General features: G+C 42.3%; 3 protein-coding genes across 3 annotated transcripts; 2 read left to right on the forward strand and 1 right to left on the reverse strand.

The window, feature by feature from the left end:
• Positions 1–2,253: 2,253 nt before the first annotated feature.
• Positions 2,254–11,233, reverse strand: mapk3 (mitogen-activated protein kinase 3; the record flags this gene model as incomplete). The annotated part of the gene is made up of 9 exons (XM_079233233.1): positions 2,254–2,924; positions 4,002–4,130; positions 4,955–5,064; positions 5,930–6,058; positions 6,367–6,481; positions 6,574–6,690; positions 8,140–8,329; positions 9,492–9,674; positions 11,007–11,233. The coding sequence occupies 8 exons, from the start codon at positions 11,231–11,233 to the stop codon at positions 4,011–4,013; spliced, it is 1,191 nt and encodes a 396-aa protein (XP_079089359.1). The 3' UTR covers positions 2,254–2,924; positions 4,002–4,010.
• Positions 11,234–12,622: 1,389 nt separating this feature from the next.
• nudt9 (nudix (nucleoside diphosphate linked moiety X)-type motif 9) lies at positions 12,623–16,331 on the forward strand. Its single transcript, XM_079232722.1, has 8 exons — positions 12,623–12,764; positions 13,287–13,571; positions 13,734–13,823; positions 14,702–14,788; positions 15,046–15,157; positions 15,300–15,446; positions 15,531–15,615; positions 15,808–16,331. The coding sequence occupies exons 1-8, from the start codon at positions 12,667–12,669 to the stop codon at positions 15,951–15,953; spliced, it is 1,050 nt and encodes a 349-aa protein (XP_079088848.1). The 5' UTR covers positions 12,623–12,666; the 3' UTR covers positions 15,954–16,331.
• Positions 16,332–18,744: 2,413 nt separating this feature from the next.
• LOC306749968 (uncharacterized protein) lies at positions 18,745–24,801 on the forward strand (the record flags this gene model as incomplete). Its single annotated transcript, XM_079233336.1, has 12 exons — positions 18,745–18,862; positions 19,476–19,587; positions 19,789–19,882; positions 20,104–20,158; positions 21,114–21,254; positions 21,744–21,904; positions 22,221–22,319; positions 22,489–22,634; positions 22,758–22,929; positions 23,021–23,133; positions 23,930–24,014; positions 24,100–24,801. 12 exons carry the CDS (start codon positions 18,745–18,747, stop codon positions 24,157–24,159), a joined length of 1,356 nt encoding a protein of 451 aa, XP_079089462.1. The 3' UTR covers positions 24,160–24,801.
• Positions 24,802–25,642: the final 841 nt, after the last annotated feature.

Here is a 25,642-nt window from a genome sequence, read left to right on the forward strand (position 1 = left end):
CGACTGTTTTTGTGTCGGTTGAAAAGGAAAATGTGAAAAGCACAGGTAGCTGCAGGGAGAGGGCCCGAAACACAAACACACACAGGAGAGAGGAAGAAAAAGGTCTTGGCTTTATGTTACCGATGAGCAGATACACACAAACACTTGTACATATATTACTGCAGACAATCAGTGAGCGCACACACACACACACACACACACACACACACACACACAGGAGAGAGAGCGTGGCTGGAAAGACAAAGTGCAGACGTGCTGATTGAGTTATGCGAGTTTCCTGCATGTGTGACCGTCCATGATCTGTGATCCAGGAGAGTCAGGGGCAATGAGGAGAAAAGTGGGAGCAAAGTCAGTGATAGGGGGAGGACGAGGAGGAGGAGGGGTGGGGGGCAGCCCTTTGAGTAAAGCGTGGCGAGAGTCGGGAGGTTGAACACAAGTATGCGCATCACCACATGCACCAGAAAGCCTCACACCGATCCCAGAGTGCTGGCTATGGCTTCTGAGGAAAACAGCCCATGACGCGAGCCCGTAAAAACAAATTAATGATTTTTGCTGCAAGAGGGCGAAGCCGGTGAGCGCTCCAGGTCTGGAGTCTATTAGCATCACAGGCCTGCCCTGGGAGAGAGAAAGAGAGCGAGGATCCAGTGCATGTGTTGGTCCATTTTAAGGGGGCTTCTCTACTGGTCCCAGTGCAACAGGCAGAAATTAGTGCAGACTGAGCTGGTGACGGAGCTGGACCCGTGGGTTGGCGCTCCGCCGAGCAGCCGTTAGCAGTCACATCCACAACAGAGAGGAGGGAGCAGCCACTGACGGGAACATATGGACACAGACATGATACACATGCACACAAAGAAACGTGTAGCATTAAAAAAAAAATCACCCACATTGAAGAATAAACATCCAGTATGCTCACGGGTAGCAAAGGACACACACAGGCGGAGGGGAAGAGGGGAAGAGGGAGCAGGAGAGGGTTTATAAACCGCACGAACAGGAGGTGGAGATGCACCGAGCAGGAACAACTGTACAGCACTCCGACATTCCTGGGTTTGACTATTAAGGGATTTTTTTTTTAAATGACGCTATCATCAATGTCAAAGTCATAGTTACAACTGGGAAACAGCTTTTCTGAATTCTCTGATAAACAACAGTCTTAAAGATGCAAGTTGTTGAAATGTGAATCTTTCCATCCCGTATGACCCTTTTTTTATTTTATTCTTCGTAGTCGAAGAAGAGGAGCTGCTCTTGTATAAAAATGGCGAACACTAGGCTGCAGCGACAGACTCCAGTAACTTGGGCCGTTTACATTCAAACACTTGCGTCAATGAGCTAGAAAGATCATGATCAGAAAATGCTCGTTGGGAAAGTGCACTTCTCGAGACCGCATTTAAGTATGGCCACTCTGAATACATGAATGGGATTAGATCCGGGCCTTCGCTGTCAGTCGGGCCCCAGCCTGTGCACACGTTTGACTCGGTACAGTCATTCTGAATCAAACGGTAGCCGGTAGAAACGCGGTACAAAAAAACAGCGCGGTGTGGATGGAAAACGCCGACGTCAACCTGGCCCCATCTTCCAGAAGAACGTATATAGTGTGTTCGTGGCTCTGCACACGAAGGGTTAGGGGACGTTTAGGATCAAGAGGAGCTGAGAAACGAGGGCTTCGGTGATGCTGAAGTAAGTAATTCACCATGCGATGCATTTGTACCAGAAATGGAATTTAGTTTGGGAAGCGAACACTTACACTGGATCAGCTATTTGATGTTTGTAGTATTTTATGAAATATGGACGATACAGTAACGTTGAACCAGCGTCTCACATCAGCATCCACTATAAAAACAAACAATGTTCTGGAAAATGGGGCGCATGCGTCACTTCTCTAAATGAACGTACAATTATAGAGACTATAGGTAATGCCTTTTCATTTCTATTTTGGTCCAATCGTGTAGCTCCTCCTGAATATAACCGTCTTTCCACACATGAAGGGGGCGTTCGGTTTGTCTGCCCTTAAAAAAGGTTCACGGTCAAGAGATGCGTCTACGGTACGATTCAAAACGACAGATAGATTATTCCCTCGTTGCTCCCCAGCCAAGTTTCCTGCATCTTTATGCCACTTTGGTTGATTTCAGGAATGCATGCATTCATATGATCATACACAGTTTGTTTTTAGAAGAAAAGAAGAAAAAAAAAAAAGAGCGACGACAAAGAAATCTAGAAACCTGCCAACATGCCAGTAAAAACATTGAATATTTGTCTCAAAATCAAGTGTTAAAAAAAAAAAAATTACTTGCAAATATAAACCCCAAAACATAGATACGACTCTGAACTGATCCGAAAACACTTGAACAACAGTGTACAAACAAAAACTGCGACGAGCACACTTTAAAGAAAACAAAAAAAAAGCTTTTATATATATTTGTATATACATACACCCGATTAGCATCCCAGTTCTTTTAGCCCTCGGTTTTTTCCAGGTTGTAATTTACATGGAGCAAGACAAGAGAGAGTTATGGTGTTGGTTAATACAGTAGTTTATATGAGAGGCAGCGACAGAGAGCTCAGACTGACAGATCAGCAACAGGTGCAGGAGAGAAAGGTCCGGACAGGAGGGGAACAGAGAGTTACTGGAGATGGGACAGGATGAGGCAAGACTTTTAACAGGAAAACAAATGTGAGGTGAGAGGAGGGAGAGTCCAACATGGACAAAACTGAAACAGTATGAGTACAACAGACCCTACCACCCCACCCAACCACAGAAATCAAAGTTAAACTTAGCTCTCTTGCAGTAGAAAATGGAAAGATAAGCAGTTAAATGTTCATTTCTTGTTTTCTCTTGGTTTCTTGAAGATGCGTTTTTTCTTTTTGTTTTAGCATGTCGTTTGGGGTCTTCTTGTTCAAAGCCTCTGTGGCTTTGTCACTCTTTAGAGCTAAAAAAAGATAAGAAAAAGAAATTCACTTAGGTCCCACCTAGAATAAATATTAAGCCTCATTCAAAGATCCCATTACTTCTGACAGGATCAGACTCCCCATTAGCTCAGAGATACAGTCACAATGATGACCTGCAGAATACTACAGCCAAAGGAGTTCAGACCAAGAAGTGTCTTTGCTAAATCTAATCGCCTTGAACTGTAGACAGTTAAAGTTACGGTAAAGAAATGTCATTGTGTGTCGATGTTGGTGGTCCCTGCAGATAAAAGCGGTCGTGAAACCTATGATTCCACTACAGCGAGGTCCGACAGTCTGCCTCCTTGGGTTTTGTCTTCCTGCACTGTTTCATTGTACCATGACAATGTTATCACAGCTGACATTTGTTGAAAATGTTGAGGGTTTTAAGACGATACTGCGAAATAAAACGTTTCATAATAGAGTGGGGGAAAAATATCATTTTAATTAAATGGAAACGCATTTACCGTCCTCTGACGTCCTGCTGACAAACACTAAATGAAAAGACAATAAGAGTCATTTATAATCATATGTAGCTGCTCCTGGACATGTTTTACATTTCCAGAGTCCATTTTCAGACCAATTCCGTCCCTTCATATAAACCATAGATGTTAAATATGAGCAGCAGGACATAAAACGGCTTACAGGACTGTATGACGTCGTTGAGCATTTGTCTCGGTAGTTCCACGTTTCTCTCGACTCTCGGAGCCACATATGTATATTTACTATCGTCTTTTAACTAAATGAGAGTGAACAGTTCGAATGAATGCATTAATGGCATTTGCTCCACTGACATCTAGTGGTCTCCAATCACAACAAAGTCTCTTCAGAGCCCTTACTGTTTGAGAGGAAACAGAGTCGGACATGGTGTTACTGTTCTCTTCAACAGAACACATTGCTGATTCTCAACCATCTCTTTGTGTGTGTGTTTCCGTTTACTTAAACCTTAAGACTTTAAACCCAGAAAACTAGCTTGATCTGTAGCTGCATCATCAGGTGAACCACTTCAGAGTAAAACCTTCTAAAATATATGCAACCTGTAAGCATCCTTGTTCACGTACCTGATGGTCTCAGGAGCCCTGGTAGGTTTCCTGGAAACGAGCGGTTTCCTCGTAGATCAGTTCCTTCAGCTTCTCTTTGGGAAGGTCGTCCAGTTCCATGGAGAAAGTGAAGGGCTCCTCTGCTACCGGCTACACACAAACACACACATTAAAACACACCTTCCACTAAAGCTGCAGAGCCATTTCATTCAGATCTAGTCTTGGTGGTAAAATTGAGAAGAGCATTGTCACAACATGCTGCATACACTTCAACATAGATTCAATTTATATATATAAAAAAATAGGCTTTAAGACTAATGCTGCAAAGTGGGGAAAGCTGGAGAGACTTTCTGCAGCCCGAACAGTGAAGTCAAATGTTTGAAATGTGATCAGGACAATAATAAAAACGTGAAAGGACACGTTTAAAAAAAAAAAAAAAAAATGGACAAACTGGTAAAGAAATCCACCATTTGGATTTCTACAGTGCAGCAGTAGGATTCAGTCCACGCTGATGTAAACCGAGATGTGATTACGTTCTTTACCCTCCCTCCAGCTGAACCCTGGAGAAAACTGGAGGCTAATTGCATTCCGAACAGAGCCAAGAGGCTTCCCGGCACAACGCAGGAAAAGGCTCACAATTAAATCTCGGCTCATGATTGAAAACAATGACAAACATGTTTGAATGAAAAAAGGCCCTTCTGCCTCCAACATTTGTGCAAATCTCATAAATAAAAGGAAGTGTGTGGCATTTAGGTGGATCTATTGGGAGAAATGGAATATAATATTATGAAGTATGTTTTTCCTCTGTAGACAGAAAGAATAAATCATATTGACAGAATGAAAAGGCACCGTTCAGATTCACAGCTTTTCACCTCTTACAACATGCAAGTTATTTTCACCGATTGCCTTTTGCTGCAGCAATAGTGTAATAATTGATAAATCGGCATGAAATAAGGGGCTCCATCCCTGCGTACCTCATCTGACGGGTCGTAGTACTGCTCCAGGTAAGGATGAGCCAGGGCCTCCTCAACGCTGATGCGCTTCACGGGGTTAAAGGTCAACATGCGACCCAGCAGGTCCAGAGCTGTCAGATTCACCAAGAGCTTCAGTTAGTACAGAGGTATAGATTAAAATGGCTTTCTAATTATTTCCTTGTTTTATATTTACCTACTAGTATTTTTAAATCTTTTTTATTGGTGAAAAACCAAAGCAAACAAACAAACAAACTTGTTTCCAATTCATATATTTCCTTTTCCTCCACCCAACCCCTGCACAACTCGTTACTCATGTTGTGTAGAAAGAACAGACAAGCCATTTTAATGGGAGACAAAAAGGGTGCCACTTCTTGAAAAGTGATGACTAGATCCTCTCAGCTTTTTAAAATCGCTGGAAATATAAAACATAATCCAACATTTTAATGTACAAATTAAAGTTAGAGGTCTACCGAGTGGGATTTTCTTGTCCCACAAAGCTAAATAACCATAATATGGTGTTGTCATTTCAATTGTCATGAAATGACATGTTGTCTCATGTCGTCATGAAAATGTTGCAATGTGACTATTATCACTATGTTCTTGTTTGAAGCTCTAAACTTTACTCTCTCCTTCATGCTTAAACAAACAAACAAAAAGCCCATGCAGGAGCTTTGTACAGATCATCCGACAAAAAGATAATCACACATTAAAAGCCTGTAATAATAATAATAATAATAATAATAATAATAATAATACTCTTCAGGTTTATAAACCTGCTGCTGCATTCGACCTGTTCCAGCCACCAGTGTGTACGTTAGTGTGGATACACAGCTGACGATGGGCCACACAGAGCTGCTTTTGCCTCCACCTGCTTCCCCTGATTAGTTTATATGTTGCTCCTGGAAATACATACGTTATATTTCCTCCCCTCACATTCCTAGCGTACAAACGAATAATGTGGTGCGCTGCCATTACCCTTTGTGTCCGCCTTGTACAGGGTTTCCCAGGGGATCCTGGGTTTATGAGGGAGGGACTGCAGGTAGTTCCTCGCCTTCATGTTGATGATGCAGTTCAGATCGTCCTGAGACGGAGAGCCGAGGACGCCTGCACACAGAGGAGGGCGAGGGACGTTTTACAATAAGCCTGCTGATCGCCCCATTTTCCTCCCGGCCACGTCTCACTCTAGTTACTTGAAGCTGGTCAAGTTTGGTTTCCAAAAGGTTGAATTACTCGAGTGAAGAATTTTGAAAAGTTATAAGTACATGCTTTTAAAATTACAACTAATTCAAACAGCACAACTGGGCAAACAAAGAAAATCTGAGTAGATGCAAACACGAATGATTGTCCTGCAAATAAAAATACAAGGCGCTTCCCATAGTGTTCACATTTTGTAGAAATGAGTGAAAACTCACCCAGTATGTGGTTGAGCTGGTCCAGGTAGTGTTTCCCGGGGAAGATGGGCCTGTTGGACAACATCTCGGCCAGGATGCAGCCCACTGACCAGATGTCAATGGACTTGGAGTAGCCCTGAGACACAAACACACATACAGTGCAAACAGTCAACTAACTGAAACGCTGTCCGTTCCAACACAGAATCCACATCGGTTCCTCACACACACCTTTGAGTTGAGCATGATTTCTGGAGCCCTGTACCAACGCGTAGCCACGTACTCGGTCAAGAAGCCCGTGTGGTCGTGCTCAGGGTCGGCTATCCGTGCCAGGCCGAAGTCACAGATCTGAGGAAGACACGAAGGGTCAGAAACTTCATATTCATACAAGTAGCCCCAATACTCATAGACTTAAGCCTCTGAGCATGATACAGCCTTGTATGTACACTTTCCTTAAACCAGTTCCCAGTGTTATGCTTCTCTCAAATGCTATTCCTCCTGCTCTACTTTCTAAATCTCAAGACCTCATTTTCTAAATTATGTTTCTGTTTATTAAAAATACCAAATTGCAGGAAACGCGGGGACCAGTTAGTATTCCAGTCGACTAACACTGCACACAATACACACAGAAGGAAGAGATTTGATCAGCTTCATAATTATTATTATTATTATTATTATTATTATTATTATTATTATTAGTAGTAGTAGATAAAGTATTCTAAATCAATTTTAAGTGTTACAATACATATATTAAATGGGAATACATAATTGGCACATTACCAGTGGTACAAAGTAAAATCTGTAATAAAGGTTTATTTTGATTTTTTTGTTTTTCCACAGAGGGGAATGTGTCAGAAAGCAGCTGCAACGTGTGCTGCCTTTGTTCTTCACTCCTCCCACATGATCAACTAATCCAGGGATTGGCGGTCGGCTGCTGAGAGTTCACAAGTGTTCACTGAAGCTGTTCAACACGGCAAAGATAAACCCTCATGGCTCATATCGATGCCTGTATTATAGCTGGGTTCAGTTTTTGAAAAAGACAACCAGGCCCTCCGGAATTAAAAGCAAGATTTAAATGAATCTCAGATTAAATTCACCAAAGGTCAGCATTGGATAATGCCTCATTTGCATATACAAATTTACAATTTCAGAAAACTTGACATAGAAAACATAATTGTCCTAATGCAAGTAATCAACTGGGGAAGTTTCATGGTGAAATCTATTAGTTAAATGGTTTGAATGTTGACGACGTCACAATTCAACTGAGAGTAGTTTGATATAAAATATCTGCAAATAACAAATTTGATCCAGTGTTTATATTTTGTAATTCAACCGTTCCCTGGTCAGTGAGGGGTCATGACAAGCCAGAAAGGGCCGAGGTCAAGCCATCGCCCACATCCAACATTCCTGAAATTCTTTTTCAATCTTATGTAGCACTGTAATTTACAACTTGTACCAATGGTTCAATAAACATAAAGCTTCTCGTGTTAAACTGTTTTAGCGAAATATAAATAAGCGGTCGACTTAAATGCACATTGTGTGTGAGATTACAAAAAATCCTCTTTTTAACTAACTTCCAAAACATAAGTGTAACGGTTACTACGTATTGACTTTGAATCACTGGGAATGTTTCACACCGAAACTACATTTAAAACATACAAGTGCAGGATTTCCCACGATTATACAACTATATTTGCTCAATAAAAAAATAAAAGTGACTGCGGGACAAATGACAAAAAAGGATAGAGTAGCCTCATTACCAGAAAAAATGGGCAGTGTGCGAGTGTGTGTTCTGACCTTGAGGTCGCAGGTGGTGTTGATGAGCAAGTTGGAGGGCTTGAGGTCACGGTGCAACACGTTGGCCGAGTGAATGTACTTGAGGCCTCGCAGGATCTGGTAGAGGAAATAGCAGACGTGGTCGTTGCTCAGCCTCTGGGTCTTCAGCAGCTTGTAAAGGTCCGTCTCCATCAGTGTCTGCACGATGTAGCTGGAAGGACGCGCGGGTCAAGGAGGACAACCAAGAGGGCTGACGGCGTTTACTGACACCAGGAGAAACATAAGCATCTCAAGTATTCATCAATATATGTTTATGAAGACAAATTTGATTTTGGTCAAATAGAGGCGCATTCATTTTGTTCCCCAGCTGTACTTTGTGTTTAGAGCCACATGGATACGAACACACTAAACTAAGATGTACCACGTAAACATTATACCGGATAAATGTCAGCCTTTCTCTAAAATGCTAATACGTGGCTATAGACTCTTAGGCTTGTTGATGGAAGAGACCCTAGTGTGCAATGCTGCTACCACTGAGCTCCAAACAGAATAAAACGGTGCAGTCCCCTGGATTTGGTTACATCTGCCCAAGTCAGCAACAACACAAATCAACAAAGTATAGGAACTAAGGAGTCTAAACATAAAAATACAGATAAAAAACAATACAAGGACATCACACATTTCCTTGAAGTTGTTTTAAGTGGACCAAGCAGCTTTTCACAGAGAAATGGCCGTAGTGTGCAGCCTGTTTGGCCAAACCTTCAGCCCACCGCTCTGAAAATCACTACAGTCACTCAGTCTGAGAGGATTGAGCTGAAGATGTTAGATGAACATCATGTATGCCTAGAGATCACAGTACTTCTTACACTTGGCATTGTAAATCATTAGTTGAAATATTTCCATTAATGTTAACAATGCCATTCCAGAAAATCTCAAAATACAAACTGTAATTTAAAATAATTATCAGTAACACCCAGCTGAAAATGTAGTTTGTCCAGCCATGACGGTGACAAGAAACATAATTGCCTCCAAGTGTTCCTCCTTATTACCCCGTTACAGTGAACTCTGGAGGCTCGACACTAAGGCGAGAAAGTAAACGGACTGAAAGCTGGATGAATAACTCCTTATTGTTTTGTTTGGAGTAGCTGCCGCAGAATTGTCAATTCTCCCACACAGTTAAAATGAAAAAGCAAAGCTGTTGCAATAAAGTTACCGATCAAACGTCGTATTGGTAGCCAGTTTTTGAATGCATTATGACCAGATGTTTAAATTAATACCATTTGAGTGTATAGAAGAGTTTGATTCAATCTATGCTCGGAGAACAAGTGACACAAATTCAGGAGGACCCTTGCTGTAAAGCCTTGAAAGGATACACATCCCTCATGCTGTCAATGTGCCGTGCCCTGAGAATGTCGTTGATGCCGATGATATTCTCATGGTGGAAACGCAGCAGGATCTTGATTTCCCTCAGTGTACGCTGGCAATATGTCTGGTGCTCAAATGGGCTGATTTTCTTGATGGCTACGCGTGAGCTTGAGACGTTGTCCATGGCAGAGCTGGATAGGGTGGATGCGGAAAGAAGCACAAAACAGGTCTCATATTACACTTGGTTCAATCCACACACAATGACGTTATCAGACACTTGGGGCTAAAAAGGGCGTAGCAGACTTTCTCCACCGGCAAGATGCATGTGCGACTCGTCTTTCAGCTGAGATCTGTTGAGCGCTAATGTAGGTGTGTAGGTGCAGTGGTAGTGTAATGCAGGTGGAGAGGACATGGAGGCTGAGAGCATCTGGGAATAGTGCGTTTCTGGGACCCTTGAATTCTCTGTCCCTTTGTGAGAAAAATATATACAATTTTTTTTTTAACGCAGACACTTCAACAGGAACACCAGTTACATCACATCTTCCCTATTGGTGAAGGCGGGTTTTCCTATTGCACAACACACTGCATAAACTGGGCAAGTTCACACGCCTGTAAAACCTTTGCTCAAATGCTGTGACACAAACACAGAGCACCGAGTGAAAAAATCCGTTTATGGCACATCCGAACACAAAGCATCTGTGCACCCTGGCTAACGATATCGTGTGGCGACTAAGATGGAAACAATTTGTTTTGTTCTTTCACTATACCATCCAGTGGGTGTTGACAATGTGCTGACACACGTCTGTTTGAGACGGACAGTGATCTCGTTGTGATGGACGTTCATTCACGCTAAAGATCCACCTTCACATCTGATCGCGCTCACAGCTTCAGCCTCCATTGCGATGACTTGGCAGTCATGTCAAGTGCAACAGGGTTGCTTAACATGACCACACAAGGCTGTGGATCTCTCACACACAGCGACCACGCGAGGAAAGGCCTCGCGACAACTGACAAAAATCACACTCTGCATCCTCTGCAGCAGCTTTTTTTTCTTCTTCTGCAGGCTTAACGTTTAACAAATCAGAATTCAAATAGAGATACATGTAGTTTGGAGGCTGGTGCCGGAAGTGTTAGGTGACTGGGGCCATAACTAACTCAAATGTGCGGTTTGAATGCAGTCTGCAAACAGATTTCTCATCGATAGCGACCTCCGTCCTGCGCAATCACTCCCGATCTTGTTTCCTGTAAAGCTCATAGCCACGCCTGTAGCTAGCGAGCTAGCCCGCTAACCACAACACGAGCGGTCTTCGGGTTCAACAGTGTCTGAATGTCGGGCAGCAGGTTGAAACACACACGTCGACACCGCGCTCACGATCACATGACGGCGCGTGTTGCCTCCGGCAGTTAGGATTAGCTGGCTTGCGGTATTTGCAAACAAACGGCTTACGTTAGCTAGCACTTTTGTATTATTATTTAACGTTGGACACTACGGTGGCCCTGCGGAGAAAACGAGCACAACTCACCAGACCATTCCGTACGCCCCCTCCCCGATGTAAGACAGGTTCGTGTAGCGGGGGCCCACGTCAAAAATCTGGCCCTTCACGGACTCGGCCTTGGGTCCCGCAGCTGCGGGCGCTCCATCCTGCGCCACCGTGCCAGCCGCCCCAGCAGCGGCAACGGCAGCAGCGGCGACGCTAGTGGAGCCTGCGGCCCCGACCGTCGCGGTGCTGCCTGGGCATGAATCCGCCATTCTTCCTCTCCAAACCGCTCCCGCTCTATCAATGTGTTTCTCCGAGGAACCGCCGCTGCTCTCAGATCGGTTTTAATGTCTGTACGGCGCTTCGAGCGAACGGATTGTGTGACTGACGGCGCAAAGCGACTCGACCGGGGCCCTCTCTACTACCGGAGTGTAACTGGATTTCGTGCGCGAGCCCGGATTTGGTCTCAGCGCCGAGCGTAAATGCGCGTGCCAAACTACGGTAATACAGGTGCGTTAGATGTGTTCATGAGGGTGGCTCGTCTGGGCGGAGTCGCGTCCGTTGGCTAGAGGCACCGCCCGTGCAGCTGCGTAGATGAAATGAAACAAGCGCAATCTGCAAAATAAACACGCAGCAGCAGCTACGAGTGGGCGTGCCGAGATATGTTGCATGCTGCCTGTTGTGACAAGAAAAACAGACTTTATGACCAAATAGTCATTTTATCGATTTGTGCGTTGTTATCCACCCCCGTCATGTTTTAGTCCTGTTTGTTTGCCTGTGCAAACAAAAAGGACTTCACTGTATGTTGCGATTTACGTCATAAAAACAGGATGCTTGTATTATATTTGACAGTGAATTATAATAATGTGTAAAACATATATATATATATATATATATATATATATATATATATATATATATATATATACATATATATATATATATATATATATATATATATATATATATATATATATATATGTGTGTGTGTGTGTGTGTGTATATTATAATAATGTGTATGTATTTTGCAGTCTTATATTTGAGATGTATTCATATTAATGTAGAGGAAAACCTGTTAATACAATTTCAAGTCCCAATTAATATTGACAACTAATTATTGTTAAAAAATATATTATAAATATAAAAATAAATTAAATTAGATTGTATTTGTTGACATTTGATATGGTTAGTTTAACTAATTAAATACGTCAGTAGAGCAACTTTTACAAATGATTGACATAAACATGTTCTTAATTTTTTCATATTTTTTATCCTCGCGCTTTTCTTGACACAGTGAGTCACAGCTTTGAATTTTCATCTTTCAACCTAATAAACAACTGATGCTTATAATTACTGTTAATAGTGTACACTCATTTACAGAGGAATGTATTCGTCTTTAAATGAGAAATAAAGCATAAGCACAAAAAGGTGCAACACAGTTGTGTTTTTTTAAGTCTATGATACGTTTTAGATATAAAATATAGGGCATCGGTTTCAATACGTGTATTTTTTCCACTTTTTTATATACCTTTGTGAGAGACATAAATACTATAATAATCTTATCACCATGGAAACGAGTGCGACTGCCGTGACCACACCCCTTTGCAGACGACACAGCGTCGCGCGCTGCACTTCCTGGTTACTCGGCGCTGCATGCCTGTTGTGGCTCTTGATATAGGACTATTGATTTGTGTTTTCTCAAGGAATGGTACATTTCGTCCTACGACGATATTGGATCGGCCGGATTCGTCTCGCGCTCACTCTCCTCGGACTTCCGTATACAGTCTTCACCCACGGAGTCAGGTATGGCCAGTATAACGACCATTAAAAGGTTCAACTAGAAGCGTTGACTATTTGACATTATGGGACGGTTTGGGCTGTAATCGAAAGTAGACATAGTCATGTGCTTTAGTAGCTGATTCTGTCCTTAAACACTGCCAGGCGATATGTAATTATATATCTATATGACAGTAGACACCATTTGCTGATTTTATATTGATGTACAATATATATAGTCAAACTTGATGTTTCCATGTAATATTGTATTGATACGAAATTACATGTCAAAAAATGATGGTTTGGCTTCACCAAACCATCATTGATATTATTACACTGATGAATTTAAATGCTAGTTTATGCCAGAAGATTTATAATAATAATAATAATAATAATAATACTTCAATCTTATATAGCACTTTTCTAAGTACCCAAAGACACTTGTCTGCTCTCATCACTTGAGGAATGTGTTGGCCCAGGGCTGCTGCAGGGAAGGCAGATGTGGGCTTACTTACTGGATTTCTATGTCTCATATTTCTTCCCTTGCAGGCCGGCTATCTGCTGCTCATCTCCCTCTTTCAGGACCAGTCAAACCATCAGACCCATCAGTAGCAGTTGCTTTAACCTCTACACGACCAGTGCCTGGACAATGCCATCCTCAGCAGCGCCTCATGTCAAGTCCAGATGCCCCCAGTATCCAGGGTCCAAAATCAAGCGCTTCCTCGTGCCTGATGACAAGATGAGCTGGAGTCAGAGCTGGCCGCAGTATATTCCTGTCAGCCACACCGACCCTTCAGTAGAAAAGAAACCAGTATGGGCGGATCCTGATATTGGGTGAGTTCTACATTTTAGTACTTAAGTAAGTTGAATGAACTGTAGATGTATTTATTTTCTTCGCTGCTCTGCTGTGAGACATTCTGATTGTTAAACATGCTTTTAGTTTTCAAAGATCAGCAGGAGTTTATACATGACGAGGACTTTTTTCTTATTTCGCAGCTCTTTCTCTGCGAAGTTTAACACTGTGGATGGTGGTGTGGACAGGACGAGCTTTGACGGCAGCTACAAATTGGAAAAGGGAAAGCCACTGTAAGTTATCACACACTAAGATAAATGGTTCTAACACTCAATCAGTTTGGTTAGTTTAGCAAAAAAACAGGTAACTAACATCTACAATCAGGGATTTTCAAGCCTTGACGGGTTAAAATGGGTCCGAAAGAATGTCCCAGTAACGAGACTTTGTGGATCAGTTTATCTGGTGGCTTATGTCTGAGAAAACATTTACCAAATGTTACTTTCATGTTTAGGTTTAGCTGCACAGAGCAGGGAGTCATTTCATTAACATCCTAATGTCAAAGACTGCTTGAAGTGGCAATAGACAAGTATTTTGCTTTAACTTCTCATCATGAAGTAAATGTTGATGCACAATGTGATAGCTGTGTAGAATAATGACACCATCACTATATTTATATATACAGTATATATACTTTATTTACATTGGTTCCTTAGAAGCCTCACTTTCACTATGCAGTTCTGCCACCGGGTGATCTCCCTGGAAAAGTGCATGCTTGATTTAAGACACAAAGGAAGTGTTTCACCCATTGCGCAACCAAAAGCGGAAGAGGATAACGCGTTTGTTTTCCTCGGTAGCCCAGACACCAAAGAGCATCAATGTGATGGCGGACGGTGGAAGAACCAAATAACTGGGTTGTTGCTAGTTGCTAAATTGCTAAGCTCTGAGGAAAACAGAAAGCAATCTGGTTGCCTTTGCAACAACACCACCACTTGGAACGCTACGGGGGTGCAAAGTTGAAAAAATTGCCTGTTTCCAGAGTGCCAAGAGCAAGTCTATGAGAGTCTTTAATTGGAAGGTCTATAATAACTTAAGAGTTTTGTGTTTGTCCAACATATTTCTTCTTCTTCACTGCTTATAAATGCATTTGCAAATTTGCTTTTTACCGGTGTAGAAATCCTCAAGGACGCACAGGGGTGACTGGCAGAGGTTTGCTGGGCCGATGGGGACCCAATCACGCAGCAGATCCCATTGTCACCAGGTAACCCTTTCTCTACTTTACCCATCTGTATTACCCAGATACTGGCTCACCAAACCAAAGTCCATTACTCAAGTGAATTCAAAACAGGGAACTTCTCATTAACACCGCGCAATTTAAGCTTCTTCTAAACGTGATATCAGTGAAACAGAACAGTTTCCTGTCGTGTTAAAAAGAAGCTCAATTGACAAAAGGAACTTTGCAGTTTTATTTTCATGAATACCCAATGGACAGATGTATGTTTTGTCACTGTCTGGCAGATGGAAAGTAGATGCCAAAAAAGCAAAGATATCTCACGCCATCTCCAAGCTGCCTATCCTGCAGTTTGTGTCCATCAAGAGGAAAGACTGTGGGGAGTGGGCCATTCCTGGGGTTGGTGGCTTCTACATTTCTCTGTCAAACCCAAATGAATTCACAGCCAAGACGTGTGAGGGTTTGAGGGGTTTTGGGGTTTGTAAGATGTCACGTTTCTGTGACTTGCTTGCTTATTGGTGTGGGTGTGATTGTTCTGTAGGGGATGGTCGATCCAGGGGAGCAGGTCTCTCTCACGCTGCAGCGGGAGTTCTCGGAAGAAGCGTTGAATTCGTTGGCGGTCCCGGCACCAGAGAAGGCAAAAATCAATGAGCGCATCAACAAACTCTTCAAAACGCCAGGGTTTGAGGTCCGCAACTGACTGACGGCCACTTACTAGTTTTCTGCCACATTTATTTATGAGAAAACTAGAATATGTTCTTTTCTTCTTCAGGTCTATAAAGGCTACGTGGATGATCCTAGGAACACTGACAATGCTTGGATGGAGACAGTCGCCGTCAACTTCCACGACGAATCAGGTATCAATGATTGTGTTTTGATTTTTTTAATTGTCCCCAAAAATCTTTAGAAATCCAGTATTTAGTTAATGCGACAACAGCTCCAGCAATTTCCAAACCATAAAAAATAAAAACGTGTTCTTGAGACAATTTCTCTCTGGTGACAACAAACACGTCTTTTGTAGGGCGATGACATTTTTGTTGTTACCGTAGGCAACAGCGTGAGCGAGCTACCGCTGCAAGCCGGCGATGACGCAGGACAAGTCCAGTGGGTTGATGTTGACTCGTCTTTCCCGCTGTATGCCAACCATTGCCATTTCCTGAAGCTGGTTGCCAAAGAAAGGAAAGCTCACTGGTAACCAAGGAGGACCGACTCTGACGCGACGACGATGAAGGAAACATGGAGGGCCTCGTTGTTCTCTGTGTGCTTAGGATGCATGACGCCTAAACTTACCTTACTAGTTTAAACATAATAATCATAGTCAGTGAAAGCTTAACATGTATCTCATTAGGTTCGCATGTATGCCCACTATATAATGCACAGCAGGTTTAGATTAATATAGCAGGATGTATGAAAGCCTGGCTGCAGTCGGCTCAGAGGACATGGCTCAGTCAATGGCAGAGCTGCTGTTGGATTTTTGTCACAGTAAAGAAAAAAAAAAGAGATGAGATGTACATTTTTTTATTGACAAAAAATAAAAAAAATCTACTCACCGCTTGGAAGAAGCTTAACACGAGACTGTGACATGCCACATTATTTCTATTGGCACTAATTATGCTAATGAATTCAATGTTAACAAGAATCACATTAACCCAGCGTGATATTTGAAGAACAAACACAATGAGCTGCTGAACATAACACATACTACATTAATTTAAGTGTGATATTATAAGGAGGGTGATCCAAATGAAAAGGTGAAGCCGGACTTTGATCTCTGGATGTGAATGGAGGAAGAAGATGTCCTGGAGCTGCACACACAGCCCAGCAGTGCACCAGAGCGGAGCACAGACAGGCCGAAGCTAGAGGACGAGCATGTTGTCAAGTGGTAACAGACGGTGGAAGCAAAGGCCATTTCACACTCGACAGCCTGCCTTTCCCCAAAATGTTCACATCGGAAGGTGTCATCTCACTGCCGGGCGCACTTTGCGATGAGGCAGTTGGGGGGAATTACGAATGAAACGGCTCGTATCTGAGTCACGGAGTCACTGCTTTCATCAAGAGGCCGTCAACAATAGACTACCAAGTCTTTGCAATGAGACATGTTTGTTTTCTGGTTGAACTTACAGATGTCACGAGGTGTGATGTGAAAATTCTATCCGTTATAACACTAGTGAGCACTTTAACGAGACACTAAAAGGGGAAGGGAAATGAATGTGGCTAACAAGAGAACCACTTAAAATAAAAACTGCTTCAAACTGTGTCCACAACAGATCCTATAAGTCTTTTTGCTGCTCAGGCCTGAACATTTGTCTTCAGGACATGATATTCAGTTGCATTAAGGTATGATACCAGCAGCTGTGCGTGGGAAGGTTCTGCTAATTCAAACCCGTTTCTAAAAGCATAATCTTAAAAATGAGCACACTTATGCAGATAAACACTCAGCTCTTATAGACTCCCAGTACACACAGACCACTTACCATCGCCACTGAAGCATTTACAGTCAGAGCGCTGGCAGCGTTTGATGTTGCAGGAAGGGAGAGTACTTCCCATCCAGATATCCCCAGATGCATCTGTAACCTGCCAGTCACATGATCCTCTATCCTTTGATTTCAAAAAGTTCTGATTGATTTTATTTGTTTCTGCTTATTGTGATTAGGGCTGGTGGTTAGTACAAGACAAATCTAAATAAATAAATGGCAGGATGATCTGTGAAATAATTGGAATTTTGATTAGTTTGATCAGCATAAACAGACAATCCATTCAGCAAAACTTTGCTGAATGGATTGTCTGTTCATGCTGCAATGTTAAAATACACAGTTTAGAGGTGTCTACTTACTAAACTTGCACTATCTCGTGTTTTTTCTTATGAGTCCCTCATAACATATGAATGTTTAGACAGTGCTTGCTATACATGGCGTATTGTATTTTTTGTCTCACAGTACGTGTAACAGCAGCCATCATTGTGTTTCAGTCTACAGTCGCATTAGAAGACCTTATGCATTATGAAGTGCACTTGTTTTTTGTTTGATCTCAAGAAATCTACGACATCAATGTCTGACGTCTCTTTTTCTCATTGTGAAAAGGAAAAAATAAAAGCTATGGAAAAATAAATTGTATTGTGAATATTTGTGCTTTATTGTGTTTGTCTTAGACTGTAAAGTTGTGTGCTTATCACTGGGACTGCTCTTTTCACCTGCCGAATTCAGACCCAAAGACAACTCGGTTAGACAGGCAAGGGAGTGCAACAGAGTATCTTAAAGTTTAGAACATTTAAATGGAATGCTGTATTTGCATGGTGTTGTCAGGCCAGGCCCAGTGATAAGCCTAACAACCCTTTCAATGTGTAGTTCTTGGGTATACAGCCTCCTATACATTCACTGCATACAAAGTTGTATTACTGCAGCAGACAGTCTTGTCAATTTAGGTATGTCTTTTGAACAGGGCGTGGATCTTTATCAGTACACAATAACTAACTTAATCTAACTGGTTTTTATTTTTATGTCTTTTACTGAATTGAAAATGCGTCATTCTTTCATCCCATATTCCACTTTGTGTGGGGGATTGTTAATGAAACCTTTCTTTTCTTTCCCTTATTATTGTAATTCCCTTCTTACCTGCCTCAGACATGTTTATCTTTAGTAAGACATTGTGTTCTTCAAACAGAGAGGGAAGAGCCTTTTGTTTTCATAATCTGTACTCATTATTGTTCTCCTCCCACTTGAGTGGCTGCTGTTGGGTTTCAGTCTGGTTAAACGTATGACTCGACGTTAATTCAATAGAAGAACTACATTACCCAGAATCCTGTGCGACCAAAAAAAAGCCGCTTTAGTTGACGACGTGGCCGAGGTAGCTACGTCTCAGCCCCGTGCTTCAGCAGACCGGGGCGATTCAAACAGGGCAAACCGGCTTTGTTCATAGCTACGTCAGTTCGGATAGCCTCCTAGTTTTAATAAACCTCTCTCGAAGTTGGACATCATCACCGTCTCGCAATGTCTGGCAAAATCAAGAGCCGAAGTGCTGCAAACGCGGACTCGATAACCGGCGGCGTGTCCTGCGATGAGCGCATCTTGCGGGATTGTCATCAACTGTACACGGATCCCGACAGTGGTGAGTTGGCTGACATGTTCTGCTGGACTCAAACACTCACTGCAAACCGCTCCAACCCTCATAGGCGATAGTTAAGGCTAAGTTTGCGGCCCTGGGGTTCGCCGGTCAGCTAGCTAGTTGGCCGTTAACCGTTAACTCGCTGGCCGTAGGACTGTGATTCGGCTGACGTTGCGCTAGCTAGCGGTAATGCTAGTTTTATTAGCCATGTCCAGTTGCCAATGACTGACCTATGAATCAGCTACGTCACAGCGTTGATGCAATGTATGCTAGCTCGTGATATAACTAAAGTTTGTGTAATATTTTTAGAGTCCGTTTACGAGAGAGACAGAGGCGTCGCTAAGGATTCTGGGTCATCAGAAAATGAATGAATGGACTACAGTCATTTAAAAAATGTAGTGGTAGTCTGGCTCGTCTGACCTGAGCCCTTCAGGTGCCACAGCACCTCCTGTTCTACTTAATAGACACGCCCTTGATTGACACATTTTGATATACACATCCTTGATAGACACACCCTTGATTGACACATCCTTAATGGACACATCTTAATAGACATGCCCTTGATTGACACATCCTTGATAGACACATCCTTGATGTTTGATCATGTTCTGTCCAGGGTTGATCTCAGTTGCCGAAACTGTTAATGTGAAGTTGCTGCCGCCCAGAAAAAAGATCACTGTGATGCTGATGGGCAACCACTCTGCTGGGAAAAGCTCCTTCATCAACTGGTAAATATGATTTGTTTTCTTTAAGTATGTCCCAACCTACTTTATAGATATTAAGTCCAGCACAAAGTATGTATCAGTCTATTGATTTCGCAGGAAATATACTTTTTAATTGATTTAGTTTGGACAGGTGATAAAACATATGTTCATCCTCCATCTGTGCGTCACTAAATAGTTTGTGACCCTTTCCTTTTTTTCGGTCAGGTATGTCGAAGAGCACATCCAGCGCACTGGAGTGGCTATTGAGACCCAAGGCTTCAACTTCATTACAAGTGGACGCAAGAGAGAATCTCTCACGGTGAGTGTGACTGTGCAAAAACAATAAGGTGCCTTTTATTGTAAGAAAGGATTCGTTCCAGGTAGAAGAAACAAATTGTGCATTTTTGAATTGTGTTCCTCATGTCGCAACATTGACTGTTTTATGTAACTCATGATAATAAATTATTACATTAACTTGATTTAGTTCCTCTCTGGTGTTTTCAGTTCTTCTACGACTAATCTGGTTCTGTTTTTCTTTAGGGAAATGCCACCCTCCATCTATATCCACACTTCAAGCCTCTGCAGGAGTTCAAAGGTTAGATTTCAGCTCAAATCACAAATCCTCCCCTATTCTAATCTAACGAGTTTATAACGTGATACTCCAAAAAGCATTCAAGTTAATGAGCTGCAGATTTGTTGAAGCAAAATAGAAGAACTTATTTTTAGGGATGGGTATCGTTTGGGTTTTTTCCGATACCGGTGCTAAACCGATACTTTTAAAACGATACCGGTGCCTAAACGGTGCCTGAACCGATACTTTTTTATTGCCAAGGCAATTTTTTTTCTTCAAATTGAACAATATTATTAACTGTTTAAAGTATACTATAGATATAAATAAGTACATACAAAACACGCTTCAAACTACAGCTTCAAACCTTTTAACTTCAAACTATAAAAATATATATTTAAAAAAAGAACAGACACCAGTCCAATCAGGTGGCCTGATGGGACCGTGTGCAACAGAACTCAGACACTGTTGGATCCTAAAACTGCTGCTTTACTGGACTACACGTCATCATTTATATCAACTGGAGAGATTTGTTCCATCAAGCCGAGGACGGACGTTCAAAAGCTCGTGCTCGTGTCTCCAGCGATCTCTGTGTGCGCGCACTGTGTGTGTGAGCGCTGGAAGCCCCGCCCCCTCGAGCCCCGCTCTGCATGCAGGCGGACAGAGAGCAGAGCAGCGAGTGCGCTCTGATCCGCGCTATTTTAATAATCGTTTTTAGCGTGCGGGTACCGCGCTACCTTTTTAGTATCTATATACTGTGCAACTTTACAGAGTAGTGTAAAAAAAAAAGTTTTTAAATCGGCTCAGGCACCGGAAGGAAGCACCGAAATCTGCGTTGCTTTTCGGTCCGGTAGGTACCGGACGGGTTCTCAGTACCCAACTCTACTTATTTTACAATGCTACTATAATCATAACATGTTTTCTTTCGTTGTCAAGTGATCACTGCTGATCTGATCTGCGATGTCCTTGAATTGATTTCCAGGTGTTTCTGAGTACTTGAGCACCGAGATCTGCACGTCGCGACAGAAACGGTTCAGCCTGGTGACCTTTGTGGATTCACCAGGTTTGGTGGACGGTGATATGAAGTATCCCTTTGACGTGGATGAAGTTATCATGTGGCTGGGTGAGTTGCCACGAACAGTTGCCCGTTGTGGTACTGTCGTTATCAATCCCCACCTAAGGCTTCTTTTAAATGATATTGAAAAAGTTCTACAACTAAAGAAGAGTGACATTTGTTGACTGTGTTCTGAATACTGGCCTCAAAAAGTACCAGACCATTGTTCTTTCTGCCCCAGTGTTTGTGTTGCATTAGTGACCTTTTTCCAGGTGAATGGCTTCCTTTGATTGGCTCATAGCAAACTGTTGACAATTTTGTAATCATCCTTGAGTGGAATCATAACGTCACAGCATGAAACTGTGACATGATACTACATTCTGCGTCTAAATGAGAACATTTTGTAAAAAAATCACTAAATATATCAAAGTTTAAATAATGTGACTCAAAGGTTCTGTACCTTTTTTTTTTTTTTTTTTTTTTTTTTTTTTTTTTTTTATATAAATGTTTTAATTATATATAATGTGTTAAACTGGTCCCTCCCACTGTCGCACTCAGGCGATCTCTGTGACCTGGTTCTGGTCTTCTTTGACCCCATGGGTCAGGCTCTGTGCAAGCGCTCCCTCAACATCGTGGAGCGCATGAACGAGAAACACGGGGATCGGCTGCGGTTTTACCTGAGCAAGGCGGACGAGGCCGGCGGGGAGTCGGACAGACAGGTTAGCGCAGCAACAGCATGATTTATAAGCGTGTGGTTTGGAACACATTCTCCTTTGTTCATTCAGTTGAATGAATGTTTTAATATGAACCGTTTCCACATGTATAAGAATTACAAAAATGCAGTGATATATCTCCAGTAAGGCCTCTCCAGGAGGAATGATGACCTACAATAGAACATGTCCTCTTCATGTGTGTGTGGGTAGTTTAAAGCTGCTGTCAAGAGTCTTTTCCAGTGCAGGTTTAAGTATGCATGAGCACAGAACACACATTCACTTCCCTCTGATTTATTTCTTTGTCTTTATCCGTCTGTCTCAGAGAGTAATGATGCAGATTGTCCAGGAGCTCTGCAAGCGACCAGGACTCAACAAATGTGGTTTTGACATGCCCACCATCTACATTCCTAATCCAAATAAGGTAAGAGTTGCTCTTTTGTTGAGCTCTAGGTGATTGTTAACCTCTAAAGGTTGATGTCTCTGCTTCCTAAATCAGTACTTGGCTTATAATTCCAATGAGTTTAAAGATCGTGATGTAATTTTACTGACGGGTGCCCGTTGTAATTCCTTGTCTTCGCTCCCGTTCTCAGCCAAGTCGCTGCGTAAACCAGATTGAGGAGGTTTGTCGCACCATCGAGAAAACCATCAACCAAACGGTCCAGAACACGCTCAACTCCCTGGAGAAGGACTGCGAGCTCATCAGCGAGGCCATCACCGACACGCTGAGTAACGACAGGTAACTCACCGAAGTGCTGTGTGCTCCACAATATAGTTTGATTCTTTTCTAAATGGCAGTAGTAAGTATGCAGCATTTAACGTGATTCCTTCAGAGATTAAGCTCGGCCCTCTGCTCTCACAGACAGACCAGTGCTATGAACCGGCGGGCGCGCTGTAAGAGCTGCCTCCTCACTCTGCTGGGCTTCACCGTCCCGCTGGCTCTGATGGCTTTACTGGTGCTGGGCATTCTGTCGAAGGAGCTGCTGGAGGTGGCTCTGGGCAGCGAGGGCACGGAGACGCTCTCCCTCTACCTGGTGAGTGTCGAACCACCACACGCTGTGGTTGTTGCCAAGTCTCCCGTGTAAAGCAGTGGAGTCTGATTTGAGCCGCTCCTGTAATCCACAGACTCCGATGGTCAAAGTGTTTGAGTCCCTCTCTGTGGAGCAGCAGCTGTACGGCTGTGGAGGAATGGTCCTGCTCTCCTTCCTCCTGCTCTTCATCGCACGCTTCTCCTTCAAGTAAGACCATAACATCTCAACTCCGTCATCTGCTGCTTCACTGTAAAGTCACCATTTTCATTCCTCGTGATATATACATTTTATTTTCAGATTATTTTTCTAATTCTATTTCAGTTTATTTCTCTTGCTTTATCTCATGGACACAACTATACATTACTAGAAGGGGACTCAGAGAGCCCAGGCCTACGCCAAGGCCAAATGCCTTGAATGATTCCTCGTTGATCGGCTCTAAAACGTAACGGGTTCATCTTTAGAGCGACACCCTTCCACCACGTTTCATGAAATCCGTAATTTTCTGACAAACAAACTGAACCAAAAACCAAACCCCCTTGGCGGAGTTAGTTAATTAATTAATCATTAAAATTATTTGTCAAACAATGCGTGGCAATATTTCCTATTTGCTGCTTTTATCTTTGTGTTATAATCAACACAATATCATTAGGTTTTTGGAGTTAGTCACACAAATGGTGATCAAATCTGTTTTGGCAATATTTGTTAGATGCAGCCGGGTTTTGTACATAAACTACATGTGTACTGTATGTAGTATCTGAGGTTTGTACATATGGTTCCCTTTTAATATATTGCTGTTTTTTTTTTTTTAACTCAAGCTGTGACACTTTTATTTCCCTTGTGGAATCAAGAACATAATCTGTGTTAAACAGACACATGTGGTTTTTCATTCCCTTGGATTTGCAGCTTTGCGCTTGACAAATGATTAAAAATAAATCACATTTTTCCCAACGTTAGCTTATATGTTAATAACAAATCTCATCAAATTCTCTTCAATCCTATGCAGGACTCAACCGACTCTTTCAGGCAAACAGAAAAGGCAACTGCATGAGAAGCTGGAGTACGTTCAGGAGGTGGTCAAGGCCAAGAAGGTATGCCGCCTGTCTGTGTGTAACTGAAGTAATACTGCAATATAATAGACCGTATCGTGTTGAACCGTCTACTCTGTCCCTCTAGAAAAAGCTCTATGAAGAATACCTTCGCCAGAGTGTCAGCGACCAGGACATGGACTTGTAGGGATGGACCGCATCCTCACACCGACGCCGGACCGAATGAAACGAAAGCTTCGCCAAGCGTCTTGTGGTGCGGATGTAAATAATAAGCACATGGTACACTCGTAGAAACCCATCCGAGATCGGGTGCTCTGGATACCGTAAAGCCCTGTTTACTGTTTAGAGGCGGTTTCCTCTGTGAACGCTCTAAAAACACACTAACTGCAGATTGTTGGTTTGGAAATTAGCTCTTGTTACTGATTATGTATTTGTTGTGAGCATTTATATACATGTTGTTTGTGCCTCTGCTCCAGTCAAAAATAATTCAGGCTTATACCACTTTAATATATGTTAACATTTGCAAACTATTTATAGTATTCCTTTATCAGAGACATTTTATTTTGGTTAAAGGACGTGCAGCACTGGTTTACATGAGTTTTTGAAAACTTTCACCAGCATTTTCTACCGAACTTTGACTGCTTGGCATTATGAAGTTACATATTTGGTACTAATTCAAATCATGAACGTCTATGTTTGCTAATATGTAGAATATTGATTTACACACACCTGTAAATTAAGTAAATATCCAGCAAACATTTTTCCAGTGACAACTTTTTCTATTTTCCTCTTCTACATCGTGACCATGTTTTAATTACAGAATACTTCAATAAAAAAGTGTTGAATATACCGTCTCTTTCTTGAGAAACGGTATCTCCACCAAATGCCTGCTCTTCTGGCAGACTGGCGCCCCGATGAAAGGACTGTACTTAATATCTTGCTTTCCATTAGTCGGAGGCTGCATTCGTTTCCTTCTTGCCACACCCTGTTTGACTGCAGATGGAGAAAGCAAAGACAGGATGCCTGTCCTCCTGCTGGAGAGATTGGGTTTCTAGATGAAAATCGAAGCGAGTCCTGTAAGAATATCGGGGCTTGAATTGGATCACTTCTATGAATAGATGCACAGTTATGTAGATGATAGGGTTCTGCTGTTATCACAGATTTTATAACGGGTTGATGCCAAATGTATGTGTGGCTCCCAGTTTACTGAGAGAACAGTCATTTGGTTTGTGCATGTATTTTTTAAATTGAAAAGCAAACAGGAAACTATAAACCTTGAATAGTCATGCCTTTGTCAAGCAAAGGAAGCAGGTGCAAAAAGACCCCTGCCAGGAAAATACAGCCTACAGCTTAATAACAAGGTTGCTTTTTATTTATTTTTACATCTCTGACTTATTTCACCTGTTATTGTTCAACAGATAAAGCTTATTAATCACTTAAATAGGATTACTGCAACATGAAACGCTATCAAGTCCCACAATCTTTCCTCTGTAAAGGACGACAGAGGACTTTACATCATATCAGCACGCAGTATGGAAAGTGACCGCCCCGCCAAAGCTGATAACACGCAGCAGCCGAAGAGCATTTTGCACTTTGCACTTCCAACTAGCTGTGGAAAAGGACAGACTTTTCTGCAAAACAGATATTTGTTTTGCTTAAACGGAGGGAAT

The sequence above is a fragment of the Taurulus bubalis genome, assembly GCF_910589615.1.
Source record: "Taurulus bubalis genome assembly, chromosome: 17".
Lineage (NCBI taxonomy): Eukaryota > Metazoa > Chordata > Actinopteri > Perciformes > Cottidae > Taurulus > Taurulus bubalis.

What these genes read in the sequence shown, in the direction of transcription:
- nudt9 (XM_079232722.1), top strand. Translation starts at nt 12,667, where the DNA reads ATGGTACATTTCGTCCTACGACGATATTGGATCGGCCGGATTCGTCTC. An exon ending in TGGGCGGATCCTGATATTGG is followed by an intron (nt 13,572 to 13,733) that starts GTGAGTTCTACA and finishes CTTATTTCGCAG; the next exon opens with CTCTTTCTCTGCGAAGTTTA. An exon ending in GGGAGTGGGCCATTCCTGGG is followed by an intron (nt 15,158 to 15,299) that starts GTTGGTGGCTTC and finishes ATTGTTCTGTAG; the next exon opens with GGGATGGTCGATCCAGGGGA.